The 24309-nt window shown below is 43.7% G+C and overlaps 1 protein-coding gene across 5 annotated transcripts in view; it reads left to right on the top strand.

The window, feature by feature from the left end:
- tmem117 (transmembrane protein 117) overlaps positions 1 to 24309 on the top strand; it is a 283717-nt gene that overhangs the window by 178168 nt on the left and 81240 nt on the right. For all 5 annotated transcript variants that reach the window (XM_080191236.1, XM_080191237.1, XM_080191239.1 and 2 more), the window contains exon 5: positions 5675 to 5772. In XM_080191236.1, the coding sequence (XP_080047362.1) occupies positions 5675 to 5772 (98 nt within the window). The remainder of the gene's footprint in view (positions 1 to 5674; positions 5773 to 24309) is intronic.

The following is a 24309-nucleotide window of genomic DNA, read 5'->3' on the forward strand; positions in this document are numbered from 1 at the left end:
TCCTAAAAAAAAAATTATTTCCTCCAATCCTGACTGAATTTTGATGAAGATGACTGACTGTCATTTTGAACCGCGGCAGACAGTCCTATCCCTGGGGGATTCTGAGGCACATTCACACAAACACAAGTTTAGTCTGGCGTAAAGCGGAGATCACAGATAAATATGGTTCATTGCCACAAACTGAACAACAAATGATGTGACAGTGTTTCTGAATGTAACAGTTTCCATTCAGGCTCAGCTCCTGAAACCTTCTGTTTAAGAAGTAAAACACCTCTTAAAGAGGTGCCAATGTTGGATGCAAGGCTAATGGGACCAAATACTCTGGCTGAGACCTTGCGTCACGTTTGCTGTGGACGCAAATAGCGACGTGTTTGCAAAATCTCCCGGGAAGCCAAAAGCTTGCTGGCGGAAGCTCCCGGCGTGATTGTCCAAGCCCCATCACCATTGGTGTAACGCGGTTTACACCCAGGTATGTTGAAAGCCATATTTAAATACACTTCCAGGTCATCAGCGGGTTTCTTGGCTGTATTATCCCCCCCACATTTGGATTTCACTCATGTCGATAAGGTTTTCAATAGCTCTGAAGCAACATGAACCAGGCGCAGAGAACCCGCTGGGTGTGTGCAGGTAAGTATAGCTCCTGGGTGGAGGGGGGGGGCGTGCTTGGGCAGTTCTCTGGCCCTGCCCCCTGGCACTGCCAAAAGCAAAATACCACAGGTGCTGGAAATCTGAAATGAAAAGCAGAAAACGCTGGAAATATTCAGTCAAGGCAGCATTGGTGGAGAGAAGCAGAGTTAATGTATCGGGTCATGACTTTCATCAGATCCTGATGTGGGGCAGCATGGCGGCACAGTGGTTAGCACTGTTGCCTCACAGCGCCAGGGACTGGGTTCGATTCCTGGCTCGGGTCATTGTCTGTGTGGAGTTTGTACATTTTCCCCGTGTCTGTGTGGGTTTCCTCTGGATGCTTCTGTTTCCTCCCACTGTCCAAAGATGTGTGGGTTAGATGGATTGGCCATGCTAAATTGCCCGTTAGTATCAGGGGGACTAGCTAGGGTAAATGTGCGGGCCTGGCTGGGATTGTGGTCGGTGCTGGGTTGAGTGGCCTTCTGCACTGTAGTGATTCTATGAGTTCAATTCTTCTATGACCTTCTGAGTGTTTCCAGCATTTTCTATTTCTTTCTGTTACACATAGGAAGTTATTACATAGTGGGTTTGTGTGTGTGTTAACTTGAGACGGAGAGGCAGAGGTGATGCTAAGCATTTCACAGAGGTTATAAAAATGGAGAAAGCTTTCAGGTTGGTGCAGAAATCAGCGACTGCCCAGTGCATTAGCCCCCAGGCCGCTTTCTGCTCTGGTCAATGTTAATGTTTACACAATGGGCTGCATTTACAAAATGGCCTATTTGTTGATAAGATGCAATAGCAGACCAGCAGGACAGACCAGTTGAGGGTGGGCAGGAGCTGAGTCAGTGGATGGAACAGATTTTAGGGATAGCAAGAATGTGTCGGCACTGGGTTGTAATATGTTACTACTAATGGGATGTGGAAGCTTGTATGCATGTATCTGCAATTTGCCTGAAAATCTTTCTCTCTCATTATACTTTTAAGTTTTAAAGTTTATTTATTAGTGTCACAAGTGAGCTTACATTAACACTGCAATGAAGTTACTGTGAAACTGCTCTAGTTGCTACACTCTGGTGCCTGTTTGTGTACACTGAGGGAGAATTAGCATGGTCAGTGCACCTAATCAGCATGTCTCTTGGACTATGGGAGGAAACCGGAGCATCTGGAGGAAACCCACGCCGACATGGGAGAAAGTACAGACTTTGCACAGACAGTGACCCGAGTCAGGAATTGAACCAGGGTCACTGGCGCTGTGAGGCAGCAGTGCTAGCCACTGTGCCATCGTGCGCCATGCGTCTGATCCTCTTCCTCTCTCTTTTTCTCTCTCCTCTCTCTCCTGCCTTAAAAAGTACACCGATGGATCTGTTTGAGATTTATGGAATTGCAAAGCAGTACAATAAGTACCACCAGTGGCTTGGGGTTAGATTACAGCACTAACGTAACTCTGTTAATTTCGAGAGAATAGTTTTATTCTTCTGAACTAATTTTTTTTTTGAAGTTTCTTCATTCCATCCAAATCTCTGCCTCCTTGGAGACTCTGTGTGCTTCTAATGATGACACCATTCTCTCGCTGGGATAAATAATCTTCTCTGACTATTGAGCCTTGACCATAATGTCATATCATGTTCACTGAAAATCTGATGAGAACAAATGTTGACCTTAGTTACCCTCTACCCTCAAGTGAAGGCTAATGATTATTTTCCCACCTAAATGCCTGATGTAAATAATATCTCGTGAGTATTGTCAGACTGATAATCCTGGCCATGTATTAATTGTTAAATATTAAATATAAAGTAAATAAAAGTGGACATTTCAAGCAATTCAGATTTGAACAAGATTAAACCCCAGTTTCTCTGATTTCACATAGTCGTAGATTCCCTACTCCCAGAAGGAGACCATTCGGCCCATCAAGCCTGCACAGATAACAATCCCACCCAGGCCCTATCCCCATAACCTTACATATTTATCCTGCCAATCCCCCTGACACTAAGGTCAATTTAACATGGCCAATCAACCTAACTCGCACACCTTTGGAGTGTGGGAGGAAACTGGAGCACCTGGAGGAAACCCACGCAGATATGGGGAGAACATACAAACTCCGCACAGTCACCCAAGTTAGGAATTGAACATAGGGTCCCTGGCGCTGTGGATCGTTGCGTTCTATTAAATGGTTTTATAGTATTAATCTTGCATCTGATGAAACTGTGATCTGGAGCAATTCTGCAGGTTTGTTGCTGGTTCCAACTTCTCTAATTTTCCCAAGAAGCCCCAGAGATGTGGAGCAGTTGGTTTTATTTTTAAATAAAAGGTAATTATCCTTTTCCAGTTACAGAATTCCGCCTGAAGTAGTTGTCCCTCTCTCAGGCGTTCTGCGTGGCTGTAACCTACCTGACACTGATCTGACAGTGCTGTCGACAAGTAAAAGCTCCGAGCAGTCGGGGGACACAACAACCAGCTGCCTGATGCCCAGGAGCCTGTTCCTAGCTGGCAACTGCCATCTCGTCAGAGAGGTTGCTGCTTCTGAATGTCAGTCCAATATTGCGAGTTCTCATTAAAGGTTTGTCTGGAGGTGACATCGCATAAACCCCCAGCTCTGGAATTTGAAAATTGTCCCTGTTTTCTTCTTTCAACAAGCAATAATTACTCACCCCTTTGTGGAACATGCTATTAGGAAAATGCAACAGGAGTAACAAATTCAGCAGCACTGAATTAAATGGGTTTTGTAATACATATTTTAATTTGTTGTGAATGAAGTGTTGTTGTTACTGCTGCTGTTGTCAAAATGACCCCGATGGAGAGTGTAAACCAGCATTGCTGATACTGTGTGCATTGGTTTACCTGACAGGTAAGGTCATTGTTCTAAGCAAACTAATTCTTTTTTTACTGTTATCAGATAAATAGCACAATATATTTCACAAAATACACACGTGGGTGTCAGGGTAAAAAAAACTACTTTTTATTTGTTTGGTACATTGTTGGAGCTTTTTTAGATCACGTATTTTGCTGGCTTTCTGTATGTCAGTGCAGTGGCTAAGAGAATAGTTTAGGGGCTGGTAATTCTCACCTCCAAAGCCTCTCCACCATCTGTAAGGCACAAGTCAGCAGTGTGATGAAATGCTCTCCACTTGCCTGGATGGGTGCAGCTCCAAAACCATTCAAGGAGCTTGACTCCATCCAAAGCAGCCTGCTTCATAAAATCATAGAATCCCTACAGTGCAGAAGGAGGCCATTCGGCCCATCGAGTCTGCACCAGCCACAGTCCCACCCAGGCCCTATTCTCATAACCCATTTGTTTACCTTAGCTTGTACCCCCTGACACTAAGGGACAATTTAGCATGGCCAATCCACCTAACCCGCCATCGTTGGACTGTGTGAGGAAACCTGAGCACCCGGAAGAAACCCATGCAGACATGGGGAGAATTTGCAAACTTCGCCCAAGCTGGGAATTGAACCAGGCACTGTGAGGTAGCAGTGCTAACCACTGTGCCACCATGTCACTTGATTGGCTTCCCATCCCTGACCTTCAACATTCACTCTCTCCATCACCGACGCACTGTAGTAGCCGTGTAGACCATGTACAAGATGCACTGCAGCAACTCACAAAGACTTTGACAGTACCTTTTGAAACTGAATCTCTATCATCTCGGCTGCACCATAGCACAGTGGTTAGCAGTGCTGCTTCACAGCTCCAGGGACCTGGGTTCGATTCCTGGCTTGGGTCACTGTCTGTGTGGAGTTTGCACATTCTCCTCGTATCTGTGTGGGTTTCCTCCAGGTGCTCCGGTTTCCTCCCACAGTCCAAAGATGTGCGGATTACGTTCTTTGGCCATGCTAAAATTGCTCCTTAGTGTCTTGAGATGCGTAGGGTAGAGGGATTAGTGGGTAAAAATATAGGGGTGTGGTGTTAGGGCCTGGGTGAGATTGTGGTCGGTGCTGACTTGATGGGCCAAATGGCCTCTTTCTGCACTTTCTATGATCTCAAAGGACAAGGGCAGCAGATTCATGAGGACATCACCATCTGCAAGTCCCCCTCCAAGCCACTTACCAACTTGACCTGAAACCATGTCGCTGTCCCTGGCTCAAAATCCTGGGACCCCATTTCCTAACAGCACTCTGGATGCACCTACAAGACATGCACTGCAGTTGGTCAGGAAGGTGGCTCAATACCACTAGCCTAAGGGCAATTAGTGATGGGGAATAAATTCTTGTCTAGCCAGCAATGCTGACCTCCTGTGAAAGTACTTATTAAAAAGTTGTGAGTTGCCCTGTGCTCTGTAGCATACTCTTTTACCACTCGAATTTAGAGGGATTCGAGGATACCTGATTGAAACATGTTAAAGTTCTAACAGGGTTGGACAGACTAGATGCAGGAAGGAGGTTTTCTCTGGCTGGGGAATCTAGAAGCAGGGGACACAGTCTCAGGATATGGGTTAGATCATTTAGGACTAAGATTTCTTCACTCAAAGGGTAGTGAACATGTGGAATTCTCTGCCACAGAAGGCTGTGAAGGTCAAGTCACTGAGTGTATTCAAGAAAGAGGTAGATAATCTTTCAGATTTTAATGGCAGCAAGGGATATGGGAAGAAAACAGGAAATGGCGTTGAGATAGAAAGATCAACCGTGATCATATTGAATGGCGGAGCAGACTCGAATGGTTGACTCATGCTCCTCATTTCTGTGTTTCTATACCCCATACGATGTCTTAAATTTTAATTGGTATTTAAGTATTGGCCCATTCATAAGAATGGGGAATTTTCAGCTCACAAAGAAAGTAAAAATGATTAGGAATGCTGTAACACCGCAACAGATCACAGTATGGTTTAATATTTTATTGTGCATTTTTATTACAGTCTCAGGTGCTCTTGCACATCACATTTCCCACAGAATGAGACTTCATGAAGGCCACATATTGAAATGCCAAAGCTTTTAACGCTGTTAGTAACGTTTCTTGACTACGGGGAAAAATGTACACAGGACACAAAAAAAGAGGAACAAATAATCCTCTGAGCAATGATGTAACACTTGCTTCCATTTTATTTCAATGAAGGTTACAGATATGATGCTTCAAGATAATTTGTATCCTGATTGGGGAAAGACTGCTCGAGCTTTCTGGAGAAAAGGACATAACAGGGTTGTTTTGTTCTGGTAAGACTGAACTTGCATGTTTACTCAAACTGTTTATTTACAATCGCTATATCTCTGTTTCAACAAGGAGTCAAAATTTATTTATTTTTGTGACAAGTAGGCTTATATTAACACTGCAATGAAGTTACTGTGAAAATCCTCTAGGCGCCACACTCTGGTGCCTGTTCAGTTGATAAGCCCCTGTGACTTGACCTGATATTAGGTATCCCAGGGTGTTGAAAGAAGTTGTGGTAGAGGCAGTGGATGTATTGTTTAATTTTATTCATTTATTAGTGTCACAAGTAGGCTTACGTTATCACTGCAATGAAGTTATTGTGAAAATCCCCTGGGGGGCGCGGGGGTGGAGGTGGAAACGTGCAGACTCTGCATGGAAAGTGACCCAAGCTGGGAATCGAACCCGGGTTCCTGGCGCTGTGAGGCAGTGGTGCTAACCACTGTGCGATCCGCTGGGGTGGTCATCTTCCAAAATTCTAGAGATTCTGGAATGGCTTCAGTAGTTTTGAAGGTAGCAAATGCCACCCCATTATTTAAGGAGAGCGGGGGAGAGAGAAAACAGGGAACTACAGACTGTTAGCCTTACATCAGTAGTAGGGAAAGCGCTGGATTCTGTTATAAAGAATGTGATAAAGTTGGATAATCATGGTCTGATTGGGCATAGTGAGCATGGATTTATGAATGGGAAAACATGTTTGATGAGCTTGTTGGCGTTTTTTGAGGATGTTACCAACAACAGTGACAAAGGAGAATCGATGGAGGTAGCACAAATGGATTTCGGGAAAGCTTTTAATAAAGCTCCCCATTGGAGGCTGATTAGCAAAATAAATGAACAATGGACAGGAGGCAATATATTGTTATGGATTGAGGATTGGCCAGTGTGCAGAAAACAGAGTCGGAATAAACGGTCATTCTCACATTGGCAAGTCGTGAGGAGTAGGCAACTGCAAGAAACTGTACCTGGGCTCCAGCTGTTCACAATATGTATCAAAGATTTGGATGTGGAAACCAAATGTAATATTTCCAAGTTTGCAGATGATACAAAGCTAGGCAGGAATGTGTATTGTGAGGAAGATGCAAAGCAGCTACAGGAGGATTTGGACAGGCTCTGTGAGTGGGCAAGAACATGGCGGATAGAATACAATGTGAAAAAAATGTGAGGTAATCCACTTTGTTAGAAGGAACAAACGTGCAGGGAATTTCCTTAATGGTAAGAAATTAGGAAGTGTGGATGTATAACGGGACCTTGTCCTTGTCCATAAGTCACTGAAGTCTGACATGAGGGTACAGCAAGCTATTATGAAGGCTAATAGAATGTTTGCTTTTATTGCAAGATTATTTGAGTACAGGAGTAATGAGGTCTTGCTTCAATTGTATAGGAGGTTGGATAGACTGCATCTGGAGTACTATGTGCAATTTTGGTTCCCTTACCTCAGAAAGGATATCACTGCCTTAGCAGGAATGCAACAAAGGTTCACCAGACTTGTTCCGAGGATGGTTGGGACTGTCTTCTGAAGAGAGATTGGGCAAACTGGGCCTCTGGAGCTCTGAGAGGTGATGCCATTGAAATCTACAAATGCTAAAAGGAGCAGACAGGGTAAGATTTAGTACGGCTTTTCCTGTGATTGGGAAGTCTAGAACAAGGGGACACAATTTCAAAATAAAAGGGATGCCACTTATGACCGAGATGAGGAGAAATTTCTTTGCATGGAGGGTTGTGAATCTTTAGAATTCTCTGCTCCAGAGGGCAGTGGAAACTCAGTCATTGAGTATCTTTAAGATGGGAAGTGATAGATTTCTGATTAACATTAACATAAAGGGTTATGGGGATAGTGGGTGGAAAAGGCATTGAAACATACAATCAGCCATGACCATATTGAATAGCAGAGCAGGCGCAAAGGGCTGATTGGCCTACTCCTGTTCCTATGTTTCTAACACAAACATGGTCTGATGAACCAAATTGAGAGTTTTTAGTGTTGTTCTTTCTTAACATTTATTGCTCTGCTGCTGTTCCAACATCAGTGCAATTATAATTACAAATAGAAATTACATTAATTTGTTTCATGGAATAATTCTTTGTCTCAATGTGACAAGCCCTAAATGATTATGCAGATAGATTCCTCACACTCTTTAAACCACAACATTATTTGTTTATACAGAGGATTTACAGTCATGGAAACTAAGCTTGACACATTGATTTGCTGATTCATATTGTAGTACAGGAGAAATAATTTGATCTTAACTATGGACTAAAATTAAATTTGATTCTGTTTGATCTTGTTGAATTGATCTCAACCACATAGATTGACGCTACAGAAAATTTGGTAAGTTTGGCTATTTGGAATATTCATTCTTTTAACTTCAAAAGATGAGCAATAAAAGCCAAAGTTGATGTGGGAAATTAATAATTAGTGAGAAGCATACAAAGTGGCAAAGATTAGTGGGAAACTAGAGGATTGGGAAATCTTTAAAGGTCAACAGAAAGCCACGAAATAAGCTATAAAGAAATGTAAAGTGGATTATGAGCGTAAACTAGCTCAGAATATAAAAACAGATAGCAAAAGTTTCTACAAATATATAAAATGAAAAAGTGCTAAATTAAACATTGGCCCTTTAGAGGATGAGAAGGGGGATGTAATAACTGGAAATGAAGAAATGGCTGAGGCATTGAACAGGTATTTTGTGTCGGTCTTCACAGTGGAAGACAAATAACATTACAAAAGTTGATGACAAGAAGGCTATGGCAGGTGAGGACCTAGAAACTATCATTACCACTAAAGAGTTAGAGTTGGGCAAGCTAATGGGTAAAGATAGACTAATTTCCTGGCTCTGATGGAATGCATCCCAGGGTACTAAAAAAAGATGGCGGGAGAAATAGCAAATGCACTAGTGGTTTGCTGAACCCTGGGGTGGCTCCCACCGATTGGAAAACAGCAAATGTGATGCCACTGCTTAAAAAAGGAGGTAGACAAAAATCAGGTAACTATAGGCTGGTTAGCTTAACTTCTGTAGTAAGGAAAATGCTTGAATCTATCATCAAGGAAGAAATAGTGAAACACCTGGATATCAGTTGTCCCAATGGGAAGACGCAGCATGGATTCATGAAGGGCAGGCCATGTTCGACTAATTTGGTGGAATTCTTTTAGAACATTACATGTACACTGGACTGAAATCTGGATTTCAAGATGGCATTTGATAAGGTGCCGCACCAAAGACTGCTGCATAAGATAAAGGTGCACGGTGCCCAGGGTAATGTATTAGTATGGATAGAAGGTTGGCTAACTAACAGAAAGCAAAATGTGGGGGTAAATGGGTGTTTTTCTGGTTGCCGATCAGTGACTAGTGGTGTGCCTCAGGGATCAGTGTTAGGACCATGATTGTTTACGATTTCAATAGATGATTTGGAGTTGGGGACCAAATGCCGTATGTCAAAATTCATAGGTGGCACTGAGATGAGTGGCAGAGCAAAATTTGCAGAGGATATGGAAATTCTGCATAGGATATAGATAGTCTAAGTGAGTGGGCAAGGGTCTGGCAGATAGAATACAATGTTGATAAATTTGCGGTCATCCATTTTGGTAGGAATAACAACAAAATGTACTATTATTTAAATAGCAAAAAATTGAAGCATGCTGCTATGCAGAGGGACCTGGGTGTCCTTGTGCATCAATCACAAAAAGTTAGTTTGCAAGTGTAGCAGGTAATTAAGAAGGCAAATGGAATTTTTCCCTTCATTGCTAGAGGGTTGGAGTTTAAAAACAGTGAAGTTATTTTGCAGCTGTATAAAGTGCTGGTGAGGCCACACCTGGAGTGCTTTGTACAGTATTGGTCTCCTTACTTGAGAAAGGATATACTGGCACTGGATGGGGTACAGAGGAGATTTGCTAGGTTGATTTCAGAGTTGAGAGGGTCGACTCATGAGGACAGACTGAGCAGACTGGCGCTATACTCATTGGAATTCAGAAAAATGAGGGAGATCTTATAGAAACACACAAGATTATGAAGGGAATAGATAAAGTAGAAGCAGGGGAGTTGTTTCCACTGGCATGTAAAACTAGAATGAGAGGACATGGCCTCAAAATAAGGGGGAGCGGGTTTAGGATTGAGTTGAGGAGGAACTTCTTCACCCAAAGGGTTGTGAATCTGTGGAATTTCCTGCCCAGTGAAGCAGTTGAGGCTACCACATTGAATGTTTTTAAGGCAATGATAGATACATTTTTGAACAGTAAAGGAATTAAGGGTTATGGTGAGCGGGCAGGTAAGTGGAGCTGAGTCCATGAAAAGATCAGCCATGATCTAATTGAATGGTTGGTGAAACAGGCTTGAGGGGCCAGATGGCCTACTCCTGCTCTTGCATTCTTAAGCTGGAGGAGTTGGTCTATGTTGCAGCTGTTTTGGGTGGACAGTTAAAAATGTGGGGCTGGGGGGAAAACCAATAGTTAGTTAGCTGTGAATTCCCATGGCTGAACATCCCCAGACCACAGCCATTGCCTATTTGGAAATGCAGTAAGAAGTCTCACAACATCAATCCGGTCAGAAGGAATACAGTGGTCGTAAGTTTTGAGAGAGTAAGACCAGGCCGCAGGGCCTCTACCTTTAATGCCAGGAGTATTGAAGGTGAAATGGATGAGTTAAAGGCGAGGATTGACATGTGTAATTATAATATAATAGCCATCGCAGAGATGTGGTTGAATGAAGGGCAAGGTTAGCAGCTCAACGTTCTGGGAATCTTCAAGTGAGACAGAAGTGGGGGGGCGGGGGGGGGGGGGGGGGGGGGTGGTAAAAGAGGAGGAGGCAGCTGCTGCAGTACGGAGAGATGATATCTTGGAGGGGGCATCAAATGAAGCTTTGTGGGTAGAGCTTTGGGATAAAAAAGGGACAGCTGCATTGCTAAATGATTGTTATAGACTCCCAGATCGTTGGCGGGAAATTGAAGAACAAATGCGTGTGCAATTTGATGTAAGAACAATAAGGTAATTATATTGGGTGATGTCAGCTTTCCCAACATTAATTGGGACAGCCATCACGTAAAGGGCTTGGAAGTTCTTAAAATTTGTACCAGTGAGACTGTGAGGTTGGAGAGAAAATTATCATAGGCAATGATGATATTGATGGGCTTAACAGAGGACAAACCTCTAGGTCCAGAGGAATTCTGTCCCAGGCTGTTGTGGGAGGCAAGGGAAGAAATTTCAGGGGCTCTGACCTAAATTTTTAATTCCTCCCTGGCCATCGTGGAGGTACAGTAAAAAGTCTGACAACACCAGGTTTTAGTCCAACCTATGGTTGGATATATATACTATAGGTTGGACTAAAACCTGGTGTTGTCAGACTTTTTACTGTGTTTACGCCAGTCCAACGCCGGCATACCCACATCGTGGAGGTGCCAGAGGACTGGAGAACAGCTAATATGGTCCCACTATTCAAGAAAGGTTGCAGAGACAAGCTCGGGAACTTATAGACCCAGTGAGTCTCACGTCTGTGATTGGGGAAACTACAGGAGAAGATTCTGAAGGAGAGAATCTATCTCCATTTGGAGAGGCAAGGTTTGATCAGGGATAGTCAGTGTGGGGTTTTGTCAGAGGGAGATCATGTGTAACAAATTTTATTGAATTTTTTGAGCGTGTAACCAAGTTTGTGGATGAGGGTAGCATGGTTGATCTAGTTTGCATACATTTCAGCAAAGCCTTTGTCGAAGTCACAAATGGGAGACTTATTAAGAAGGCTAACACACGTCTGATACAGGGTGATCTGACGAGCTGGATTTGTAATTGGCTTAGCATAGGAGATAGAGGGTGGTGACAGACGACTGCTTTAGTGATGGGAGGCCAGTAACCAGGGCGTACCACAGGGATTTGTGCTAGGTCCCCTTTTTGTTTGTCATTTACATAAATGACATAGATGGCTATTTGGGTGGTAGGATCAGTAAGCTTGCCAATGAGACAAAGATTGGCCAGGTGGCTAACAGTGAGGTTGAGTGTCAGAAAGCTATAGGCGAGATGATCAAATGGGCGGATAACTGGCAGATTGAATTTAACCCTGAAAAGTGTGAGGTGATGCCCTTTGGAAGGAGTAATTTGACAAGGAAGTATACTATGAAAGGTCTGGCACTGGAAAGTTGCAAAGAACAAAGAGACCTTGGCATGTTTGTTCGTAGATCTCCGAAGACACAAAGGCAGGTGAATAGGGTGGTGAAAAAGATATATGGCACACTTGCCTTTATCAATCAGGGTATAGATTACAAAAGCAGAGAGGTCATGATGAAGTTGGATGGAACTTTGGTGTGGCCACAGCTGGAGTACCGTGTGCAGTTCTGGTCACCACATTATAGTAAGGACGTGAATGAACTGGAGGGGGTGCAGAGGGGATTTGCTAGGATGCTGCCTGGCATGGAACATTTAAGATGTAAAGAGAGGTTGGATAGGTTTGGGTTGCTTTTTCTGGAGCAGAGAAGATTGAGGTGTTCAAGATTATGACAGTCATGAGCAGGGTGGATAGGGACCAGCTGTTCCTCTTAGTTGAAGGGTCAGTTATGAGGGGACACAAGTTAAAAGTGAAGAGTGGGAGGTTTAGGGAGGATTTGAGACAAATTTTTTTGCCCAGAGGGTAGTGACGGTCTGGAATGCACTGCCTGGGAGGGTGTGGAGACAGGATGCCTCACATCCTTTAAAATGTACCTGGATGAGTACTTGGCATGCCATAACATTCAAGGCCATGGACCAAGTGCTGGCAAGTGGGATTGGGTGGGCAAGTCATGGCATTTCAAGTGTCGGTGCAGACTTGATGGGCTGAAGGGCCTCTTTTATACTGTGAACACTGGTTAAAGTCGAACAGATTTATTTAGAAGTGTTGGTCCTTCATCAGGTGAGTGTTATTGCCAAATATTGTTCATATTTCAAAATGAGCAATATCCAGTTGTCAGGGCAGGCTTACATTGACATTGCAATGAAGTTATTGTGAAAATCCCATAGTCTCCATACTCAGGCGCCTTTTTGGGTCAATGCACCAAACCAACACATCTTTCGAACTGTGGGAGGAAACCGGAGCACCTGGAGGAAACCTACACAGACACAGGAGAGAACATTCAGATTCTGCATAGACAGTGACCCAAGCCAGGAATCAAACGCAGGCCGCTGGTGCTGTGAGGTAGCAGTGCTAACCACAGTGTCTCAGTGGGAAAAGTTTTTCCTGATCTACTCTGTACTCTTAATTGCCTCTTCATTTTCTCTTCTCCAAGGGAACAGTAATTGAGGTTTAATGTCAATATGAAGCGATGTTTGATACTACCTTACCTGGTCCAAGCCTCGTTATTAAGAAAGATGCAAAACCACTCAGTTGTGGAATATCTCCCCTTGTGTTAACACTAGAGGTCAGGTCCAAGTGTGGTCTTCAGGTGGAGCAAGGAGATAATTAAACCAGGACATGAAGACCTAACTGAAGGCACCGTTTTAAAGCTGTGCATCATATTCATACTTATAACGAAAATTGTCTATGCAAACACACCCTGCTGCAACTATACCCTCCGACCAGTGGTACTGCTGTGGTGCCTCCACTGGCAAGAACATCAGCACTTTTCAATACAATTTTGGACATCAGAATTAATATTGCAAAAGTTGACAGGAAGTGTGTATAAATGTTATTTTTGAAATCTCTAGATATAATATCGCTGATTTTATAGTAATTGGTTGCTTCAATTTTGAAAAAGAATCCAAGCTCAATTGGACTAGACAAATAAAACAGAAAATTGGGGAAATGCTCAGTAAGCCCCTGTAGCGAGAGAGATACAGAACCAAAAATTCTCTGAACTTCTGTTTGACGACCTGAAACATCAACTCTGCTTATTCCTTCACAGATGTTGACAGAGCCATCGAGCATTTTCTATCTCATTATATGATATTGAGGGGAATTGCTTGATAGAGTAGACGCAGCATTGTTTCGTTAAGGGGAAGTCGTGTCTGACAAATTTATTGGAGTTCTATGAGGATGTGTCTAGGGCGGTGGATAGAGGAGAGCCAGTGGATGTGGTCTTTCTTGATTTTCAGAAGGCGTTTGACAAGGTACCTCACAAGAGGTTATTGCAGAAGGTAAGGGGGCATGGAGTTGGGGATAGGGTGTTAGCGTGGATAGAGGATTGGTTGTCAAATAGGAGGCAGAGAGTGGGGGTTAATGGGTGCTATTCGGATTGGTGGTTGGTGACTAGTGGAGTGCCCCAGGGGTCGGTGCTGGGGCCCCAGCTATTTACCATTTATATAGATGATCTGGAGGAGGGAACCGAGTGTATGGTGTCGAAATTTGCTGATGACACCAAGATTGGTGGAACGGCAAATTGTGCGGAGGGTGTGGAGAGTCTGCAGAAGGATCTAGATAGGCTGGGCGAATGGGCCAGGAAATGGCAAATGGAATTTAATGTTGGCAAGTGCGAGGTGGTCCACTTTGGTAGGAAGAATGGTAGGAAGGGCTATTACTTACGTGGCGAAAAACTGCAGCAGGCGACGGTGCAGAGGGACCTCGGGGTCCTTGTGCATGAGTCGCAAAAACCCAGCCTGCAGGTGCAGCAGGTGGTCAGGAAGGCGAATGGGATGCTGGCCTTCATAGCAAGGGGGATTGAATATAAAAGTAGGGAGGGTCTTGCTGCAGCTGTATAGGGCATTGGTGAGGCCGCAGCTGGAGTTCTGTGTGCAGTTTTGGGTGCCGTACTTACGCAAGGATATTTTGGCCTTGGAGGGAGTGCAGAGGAGGTTTACTAGGCTGATACCAGAGTTGAGGGGGCTGAGCTATGAGGAGAGGCTGAATAAACTAGGCTTGTACTCGTTAGAGTTTAGAAGAATGAGAGGAGGATCTCATTGAGACATATAAGATGATGAATGGGATGGATAGGATAGAGGTGGAGAGACTCTTCCCGCTCAGAAAGGACAGTAGGACTAGGGGGCACAGCCTCAAGATAAAGGGGGGGGGCGATTTAGAGCGGAGTTGAGGAGGAACTTCTTCACTCAAAGGGTGGTGAATCTCTGGAATTCTCTGCCTGTTGAGGCGGTGGAGGCTACCTCGCTAAATATTTTTAAGACGCGGGTTGATGGGTTTTTGATAAGTGAGGGGATTAAGGGTTATGCGGAGAGGGCGGGAATGTGGAACTGAGCCACGGCAGATCAGCCATGATCTTATTGAATGGCGGGGCAGGCTCGAAGGGCTAGATGGCCTGCTCCTGCTCCTATTTCTTATGTTCTTATGTTTATGTTCTTATATTATATCATATTTGCTGTGTTTACTTTTGGATCACAAATGTTTAATGATTTCACCCTTATGACATTCCTGGTACACTCTGCAAAATAATGTAACTTCAAAATCACGCAACATGACATTAAGAACAAAGGCAAAGTTGCCACAATCTCAGGTGACCAAGAGCTGACTGGTGGTGACTTAACCTGAGGATCACCACACCTCAGGCAGTGGGCAAGGTTGAGAAGGTGGGGCTGAATAACCTCAGTTCGTCTGCGAATTGAACCTTAGTTGTTGGTGTTGTTCTGTACCACTAACCAACTATCCAGCCAACTGAGCTAAACCGAATCCCCCCCTCCCCCCATCTCTTAAATAATAGCTCATTGGTAGTTGATCAAGCTGATATATGGCCTCACAATATGAAATCCATCCCAAAGCCTTGCCATGTCAGCCAACTCTTATGATCCTCCTTAATACACAACTCGTCCACTAAACCTTTGGTCACCACTCTCAATGTCTCCTTCTTTGGCCCAGTGTCCATTTTTGCCTGATTTGTAACTCTGTAAAGAATCTTGGGACATTTTTCTACATTAAATGCACCACATAAGTGCAAGCTGTTCCTAGTTTGTGCTGGCAGTTTAGTTAAAAAGCATAGGATTGGCCATTGCGAAGCAAATAAACAAAATAGATTTCTCGCAGATATTGGTAAATGAACCAAGTATTCAAAAAAATGCATGGGTTCCAGTAATAGAAAAAATCTGGAACAAGTTGTTAATATCTGTCAAACTATTTTACAATTTAAGTATGTATTGTTCTTCATATTATAAGAACAGAAGAATGAGGAGCAGGAATATGCTATTTGACCTCTTGAGCCTGCTCCACCATTCAATAAGATCACGTCTGATCTTTTTGTTGACTCAGCTCCACTTATCCGCCGGCTCACCCCTTAATTCCTTTACTGTTCAAAAATCCTTGCCTTAAAAACATTCAATGTGGTAGCCTCAATTGTTTCACGGGGCAGGAAATTCCACAGATTCACAACCCTTTGGGTGAAGAAGTTCCTCCTCAACTCAGCCCTAAACCTGCTCCCCTTTACTTTGAGGCCATGTCCACTAGTTCTAGTTTCACCCACCAGTGGAAACCACCCCCTGCTTATATCTTATCTATTCCCTTCATAATCTTATGATTCTATAAGATCCCCTCCTCATTCTTCTAAATTTCAATGAGTATAGCCCCAGTCTACTCAGTGTCTCCTCATAAGCCAACCCTCTCAACTCCAGAATCAACCTAGTGAATCTACTCTGTACCCTCTCCAGTGCCAGTATATCCTTTTTCAAGTAAGGAGACCAAAACTGTATTTAGTACTCCAGGTGTGGCCTCACCAGCACCTTGTACAGTTGCAATATAACCTCCCTATTTTTAAATTCCACTCCTCTAGCAATGAAGGACAAAATTCTATTTGCCTTCTCAATTACCTGCTGCACGTGCAAACTAACTTTTTGTGATTCATGTACCAGGACACCCAGATCCCTCTGCACAGCAGCAAGTTGCAATTTTTTACCATTTAAATTATAGTCCACGGTGTTCCTTTCCCTAAATGCTCACCCTGTGGGATGCAGTACTCACAATCTAAGACAGATGATGTAGGCCAGCCCTTCCCCTGTGCTGTTTTGAAAGCATATATATCTATGTCAACTCTACCACACAACCCTGCGCACTTGTCAAAAGAACTGTGATTTCTGTTTAAAGTCTAACTTAACAAGCAAGAGAATTCTTAAATTATTATTGGGTGTTAGTAATCCTGAGAACCAGAGCAATGCTCTGGGGACCTGGGTTCAAATCCCACCATGGCAGATGGTAAGATGTGATTTCAATAAAAATCTAGAATTAGAAGTCTACTGATTACCATGAAACCATTGTCGATTGTTGGAAAAACCCATCTGGTTCACCAATATCCTTTAGAGAAGGAAATCTGCCGTCCTTACCTGGTCTGGCTTACATGTGACTCCCGACCCACAGCAATGTGATTGCCTCTCAACTGCCCTCTGTGGTTCTGGAAGAGAGTATCTTGCATTATGGTGGGTTTTGTGGACATGTGGAAAATATTTTTTTCTCTTTGGTCTGTTCTAAAATTTTTTGAGTGATGTAAGGTTTTTGTTTAAAGCAAGAGGAGAGGAATCTGTTAATAGTATATTAAGTAGGATGTGAAAGACATTTGAGCATACATAATAATAGGGGAGTGATGGGACACTGTGTGTGGGGAGAGAGCTGAACAAAATCAGTAATTTCTTCCAATAAAGAAAAGCTCCGTGTCTTGGTTTCTGCTTCACCAACCGGCTTGGATCCTGTTAACATTTGGGTCCTCCTCTGAGTGTTGGTGCTTCTGACAGTGCAGCATTCCCTGACTACTAAATTTTAAAGTTTTAAAATTTATTTAGCAGTGTCACAAGTAGGCTTACTTTATTACTGCAATGAAGTTACTGTGAAAACCCCCTTGTCGCCACACTCTGACACCTGTTCGGGTACAACTGAGGGAGAATTTAGCATGGCCAATGCACCTAACCAGCATGTCTTTCAGATTGTGGGAGGAAACTGGAGCATCCAGAGGAAACCCACACAGACACGGGGAGAATGTGCAGACACTGCACTGACTGTGATCCAAGCCAGGAATCGAACCCGGGTCCCTGGCGCTGTGAGGCAGCAGTGCTGACCACTGTGCCACCGTGCTGCCCTGTTACATTGGAGTGTCATCTTAGATTATTTGCTGTTGCGGAAATGAAACTCAAACCAACTTCTGGTTGAGAGTGCGATCTTATGATTTAATGATCATTGAGCCAAGGTTGACACTTCTGTTTTATTTTTTAGAGAAATTTCTGTTTTACCTAAAGTGATAGAAAACGTTGCAGATGATTTAATTTATACAGTCATTGTGCCCTTTGGGAGATCTGTGTACGAGCTTTGTTTTCATACTGGATTAATATCTCAGTATGGTGATCCTCCATCACGTCATCACGATACCAACTGTCGAGAGAATGAGCTGATTTTACTGGATAGACACAGCACATAGAACATAGAAAAACTACAGCACAAACAGGCCCTTCGGCCCACAAGTTGCGCCGATCATATCTCTACCTACTAGGCTTATCTATAACCCTCAATCCTATTAAGTCCCATGTACTCATCCAGAAGTCTCTTAAAAGAGACATAATAGCCAAACTTTTCCGACCATTCACACCCGCTGCTGCTGCGAGCTAGGACGGAAAATTTGGCGCTCAGTGGTACCAGAAAATCCCACCAATGTGAATGGCTGGAAAATTCCACGCACTATATCAGTGTTGCTAAAAGAAAATCTTGTTGAAGTTTTTCATCTTGCACTTATCAGGCCAATCACAAGAATACCAATATCAGGGGGAACAACAACTTTATATTTAATGAGGAGAAAGCACCAATTAGTTGGCAAGTGGACTCTGGTGGAGGCATTGCCATGGAGAATGCTCTAGTTAGTGGTGACTGACAGTTAACTGCCAAGCATTAAAAGTCTTGTTTCAGCAAAAAAAACTATTTAACAAACAATTATAATGTTTATTTTAATATTCAACTATCACCATTGAGCTCCAAATACATTTTGCTGTGTTTTGTTCAGTTGTATTTTGTGATATCACAGCTATCTAGGTAGTGTCATGTCTATAGCAAAAATTCTCACAAAACTAGAAACTTTTGTTTGAAACACAGAGGTGTATTTAATACCTCCTATGAGATGATACGCTCGGATGACAGCCTACTCTTTATAGACCTGCCTGATTTCCATTTGATTGATTTTTAAAGCAGAGTCTGTCACGTCACATGCAAGAAGCTTCAAAGGGTTGTGAATGAAGCCCAGTCCATCACTTAAACCAGCGTCCCATCCATTGACACTGTCTACACTTCCTGCTGCCTCGAAAAAGCAGCCAGCATAATCAAGGACGCCACCTATCCCAGACATACACTCTTCCACCATTTTCCATTAGCAAAAAAAAGTATGTGTCTGGGGTCACATACTAACCGACTCAAGAACAGCTTCTTCCCTGCTGCCATCAGACTTTTGAATGGACCTACCTTGCATTAAATTGATCTTTCTCTACACTCTTGCTATGACTGTAACACTACATCCTGCTTTCCTTTTCTATGAACGGTATGTTTTGTTTGTATAGTGCGCAAGAAACAATACTTTTCACTGTATCCCAATACATCTGACCATAATAAATCAAATCAAAAACTGTGAAAAGAGAACTTGAATCTTGGGTCGAACTCTTTTTCAGTACAATAAACTGAACCTTTGAACCTGAATGTGGGGAGGAATGCAGAAAAACAGGTCATTTACACACAGAGACAATGAACATGTTTAATGAACTACAACTTGCTTAAAAGGAAAGCAGGAAATTATTAAATGATGTAAAAGGCACACTCAGTGAAGCAACAGAGCGAAGCTCGAAACAAACAGAAAAACATGAAAATCATCAAGGCTCCAGGAGAAAAATGAGGTAGGTTTGAAAGTGATCAGAAAAATGTGCAGATGAAGATACATCAAGCATCATCCATCATGCCAAGATCCATCCAAATTCTATTTCTTGGAAAACAGAATCAATTGCTTAGTTAAACTGAAACAATTACCAATGAGGCAGCAGGTGAGGTCTCCCACTGTAAGTACCTGATGGGATTCTCTTTGCTTTATGTTCAAATAGGAATGGTAAGTGGTTAGCGCTGCTGCCTTACTGTGCTAGATTCCCAGTTTGGGTCATTTTCCATGCGGAGTCTGCACGTTCTCCCCGTGGCTGTGTGAGTTTCCTCCGGGTGCACCGGTTTCCTCCCTCAGCCCAAAAGATGTACTGCTTAGGTGCATTGGCCATGCTAAATTCCCGTCAGTATACCCCAACGCACGCTGGATTGTGGCAACTAGTGGATTATCACGGTAACTTCAATGCAGTGTTAATGTAAGTCTACTTGTGACGCTAATAATAAAACTTAAATAAGAGTTAAAATTTGAACTTAAGGCTTTATTCTGTGTCAGATTTGAAATGCTAAGGTTCAATCTGCCAGGTTTTCTGGGATTTGCCTTTATTTGATTAATTATCGTCACATGTTTTAGTATAGTGAAAAGTATTGTTTCTTGAACATTATACAGACAATACTTACTGTTTATAGAGTACATAGGGGAGAAGGAAAGGAGAGGGTGTTACAGTCATAGCTAGGGTGTAGAGAAAGATCAGCTTAACATATGGTAGTCCCATTCAAAAGTCTGATGGCAACAGGGAGGCAGCTGTTCTTCAGTATTATGGTAAGTTCCTTGTTCACAGACAGGAGGTTGGCAAAGAGGTGGGTGAGGAAAAGTCAGCTCGTGTACCTAAGGAAGGCAAAGCAAATGAAGAGATGGGAACCAGTATCCATGTGCAGGTCACACAGAAGGACAGCAGAGCTGGAGGTGTGATGCTGGTTGTGTGGGTGTGAGGAGGTTTGACCACCTTGACAGCTGTCCAAAGGAGAGAGTTGCAAAGGCCACTTGCACTAACAGCAGAGCCTGCCAAAGAACATAGCACAATTTCAGGGATACATCCAGTTGAAAATCACAAATAGGATTGTTGGGATATCCCAAATGTACAAAGTGTTGCCCATAAAGAATCCCTTATGTTTATAGATATGCAGGCTAGGTGGATTAGCCATGCTGGAAAAAAAATGCCCTTTAATGTTAGGGGGACTAGTTACAGTAAATGCATAGGGTCAAGGGGATAGAGCCTGAGTGGGATTGTGGTCGGTGCAGACTTAATGGGCCGAATGGCCTCCTCCTGCACTGTAGGATTCTCTGATTCTATAGGTGAGAAGAATTTTTTTTCTCTCAATATGATGTTGACGCTACAATCAGATGACCCATGATCTTATTGAATGTGGAGCAGGCGCGAGGGGCTGAATGGCCTACTGCTGCTCCTAAGGGGTGGCATGGTGGCACAATGGTTAGCATTGCTGCCTTAGGGCGCCAGGGACCCGGGTCCAATTCCGGCCTCAGGCGACTCTGTGTGGTGCTTGCACGTTCTCCCAGTGTCTGTGTGGGTTTCCTCCGGGTTCTCTGGTTTCCTCCCACAGTCAAAGACCCGCAGTTTAGGTGGATTGGCCATGATAAATTGCCCTTTAGTGTCAGGGAGGGGGAGCATTAGCAGGATAATTACGTGAGTTACGGGGATAAGGCCTGCTTGAGGTTGTTGGTGCAGGCTCGGTGGTCCAAATGGCTTTCTACTGCACTGTAGAGATTCTATGATAATTGGTGTGTTTGGAATTACAGCTGGCCCTTAAGTTCCTTACAGAATTGCAATGGTTTCCGTACTCTAACAGACAAGCTGTGAATTACAATCAAAAACCTTGACACCTTGAATCTTTGGTTCTTGTAAAGAGAATTTCTACATAAATCATTATAGTGGAATTTTTAGGCCAGACTGAAAATGGGGCAGATTTGACGCAGTGTACCTACTCCTTTCACCTTCCCACATCTCTGAAGGGCCATTTTTGAACTGTATGATTCTATGATTGCAAAATGTTTCATTACTTGCATGGTAAGACGGTCCATAATGTAGGGGGTGAGAACTAAGCAGGAAGGGGATTCGGAAGTGCCAAGCTCCTGTGTCCTTTAGAGGAGACCATCCTGCCATCTTTGTATATAAGAGTGTGGGGGATGTCGGGGAAGGTGAAAGCACTGATCTTCCCCAAGGTCAAAGACCGTACAATCGAGCTGTTACACCTTGTTCAGCCGTTATTGACTGCAGGCGAATGTTAGAGAGTGTTATCCTTCAGCTGCACTGCTAAGCTCTGACAGGGTGTGCCAGTAAACATTTAGAATCCAATCACGCTGGATTATAGAAGAGTAGTGAATTCTCTGTGTTCCAGCTAATCTTCCTTCCTCAGCCAATGCCATCAATACAGGTGGTACGGTGGCTAGCACTGCTGCCTCACAGCTCCAGGGACCAGAGTTCGGTTCTTGGCTCGGGTCACCGTCTGTGTGGAGTTTGCACGTTCTCCCTGCGTCTGTGTGGGTTTCCTCCAGGTGCTCTGATTTCCTCTCACAGTCCAAAGATGTGCAGGTTACATTGATTGGACATCTTTAGTGTCCTGGGGTGTGAAAAGGTAGGTTGAAAGACAGCTAAACGGTGATAGGACCTGGGTGGGATTGGTGTTGGTGCAAACTTGATGGGTCGAATGGCCTCCTTCTGCACTGTAGGGATTCTATGATTCAACACAGATTCACTGATTGTTTTCCTAACCTCTCTTTATGGGATCTTGCTGTGCATAAATTAATTGGATTTCAAAGTACCACTTTGTCCATGAAAATAAAGAAAAAGATGCTTACACTTATATAGCACCTTTCTCTACCACTGGATGTGCTTTATAGCCAATGAATTACTTTTGAAGTATAGTGATGCTGTAATATACGAAACATGGAAGGCGACTGGCGCACAGCAAGCCCACAAAGTGATAATGCCCTATTTTTTGTTGTGATGTTGGTTGAAGGATAAATATTGACCAGGAATAAGAACATAAGAACATAAGAACATAAGAAATAGGAGCAGGAGTAGGCCATCTGGCCCTTCGAGCCTGCCCCGCCATTCAATAAGATCATGGCTGATCTGTCGTGGCTCAGTTCCACTTTCCCGCCCTCTCCCCATAACCCTTAATCCCCTCTCTTATCAAAAACCCATCAACCCGCTTCTTAAAAATATTTAGCGAGGCAGCCTCCACCACTTCAACGGGCAGAGAATTCCAGAGATTCACCACCCTTTGAGTGAAGAAGTTCCTCCTCAACTCCGTTCTGAACCGCCCCCCCTTTATCTTGAGGCTGTGCCCCCTAGTCCTACTGTCTTTTTTGAGCGGGAAGAGTCTTTCCACCTCTATCCTATCCATCCCATTCATCATCTTATACGTCTCAATGAGATCTCCCCTCATTCTTCTAAACTCTAACGAGTACAAGCCTAGTTTATTCAGCCTCTCCTCATAGCTCAACCCCCTCAACTCCGGTATCAGCCTAGTAAACCTCCTCTGCACTCCCTCCAAGGCCAAAATATCCTTGCGCAGGTGCGGCGCCCAAAACTGCACACAGTACTCCAGCTGCGGCCTCACCAATGCCCTATACAGCTGCAGCAAGACCTCCCTACTTTTATATTCAATCCCCCTCGCTATGAAGGCCAGCATCCCATTCGCCTTCCTGACCACCTGCTGCACCTGCAGGCTGGGTTTTTGCGACTCATGCACAAGGACCCCGAGGTCCCTCTGCACCGTCGCCTGCTGCAGTTTTTCGCCCCGTAAGTAATAGTCCTTCCTACCATTCTTCCTACCAAAGTGGACCACCTCACACTTGCCAACATTAAATTCCATTTGCCATTTCCTGGCCCATTCGCCTGGCCCATTCGCAATCAATGAATAATTCCTCGTCTCTTGCTTGACTTTGTGACGGGAGATGTTTTACGTATGCCAGAAGGCAGGGCTAGGGAGAGAAATCATAGGCCCTGGTGCTTTTCTTTCTTCTGGGCCTCTTAACCATCCCAACACCTACTTAATTCCAATCCCCCTCTCTTCAATTAAGCGGTGCCAGTTGCTCTAATGATTCTTTGAACTGGAAAATGTGCTGGTTGAATATAATTGGGGTGACCAAAGTCAAAAATAAGACTGCCTGACATGAACAGCTTAAAAGAAATTTCCTTGGTTTGGAGGAACATTTCATGATTTTGTTACCATAGGACAGTGTCACTAAAGCAACCTTTGATCTTAATTTGCACTGAGTATATTGTCAAGGGTACCATATCGCTGATTCTGGCCACAATTGCAAATTTTCTCTTATAATTGGAAATATTTTTGCATACAGAATAGGTGTAGAAGTAGGCCATTCAGCCCCTCGAGCCTGCTCCACCATTCAGTAAGACTATGACTGATCTGTTCGTGTCAAGTTCGCGTTCCTCCTCAACCCTGATAATCTTAGACCCTTGTTAGGCAAGCGATTCGATCTACCTCTGCCTTAAAAATATTAACTGACCCTGTTCCCAGTGCCTTCTGAGATAGAAAGTTCCAAAGTTGCACAACAAATTTGCTTCATCTCTGCCCTATAGGGGCAACCCTAATTTTAAATTAACACAACATCCCCCCCCCACCCCATTCTGGACTCACCCACAAGAGAAAATATCCTTTCCACGTCCACCTTGTCAATACTTTTCAGGATCTTATAGATCAAGTCACCCCTCACTCTTCTAAACACCAGTGGAAACAAGCCCAGCCATTCTAACTTATTCTCCGACACCCTGCTCATTCCAGGTTTCAATC

This window comes from Carcharhinus amblyrhynchos, chromosome 6 (assembly GCF_965287045.1).
Source record: "Carcharhinus amblyrhynchos chromosome 6, sCarAmb.v2.hapA, whole genome shotgun sequence".
Taxonomy (NCBI): Eukaryota; Metazoa; Chordata; class Chondrichthyes; order Carcharhiniformes; family Carcharhinidae; genus Carcharhinus; species Carcharhinus amblyrhynchos.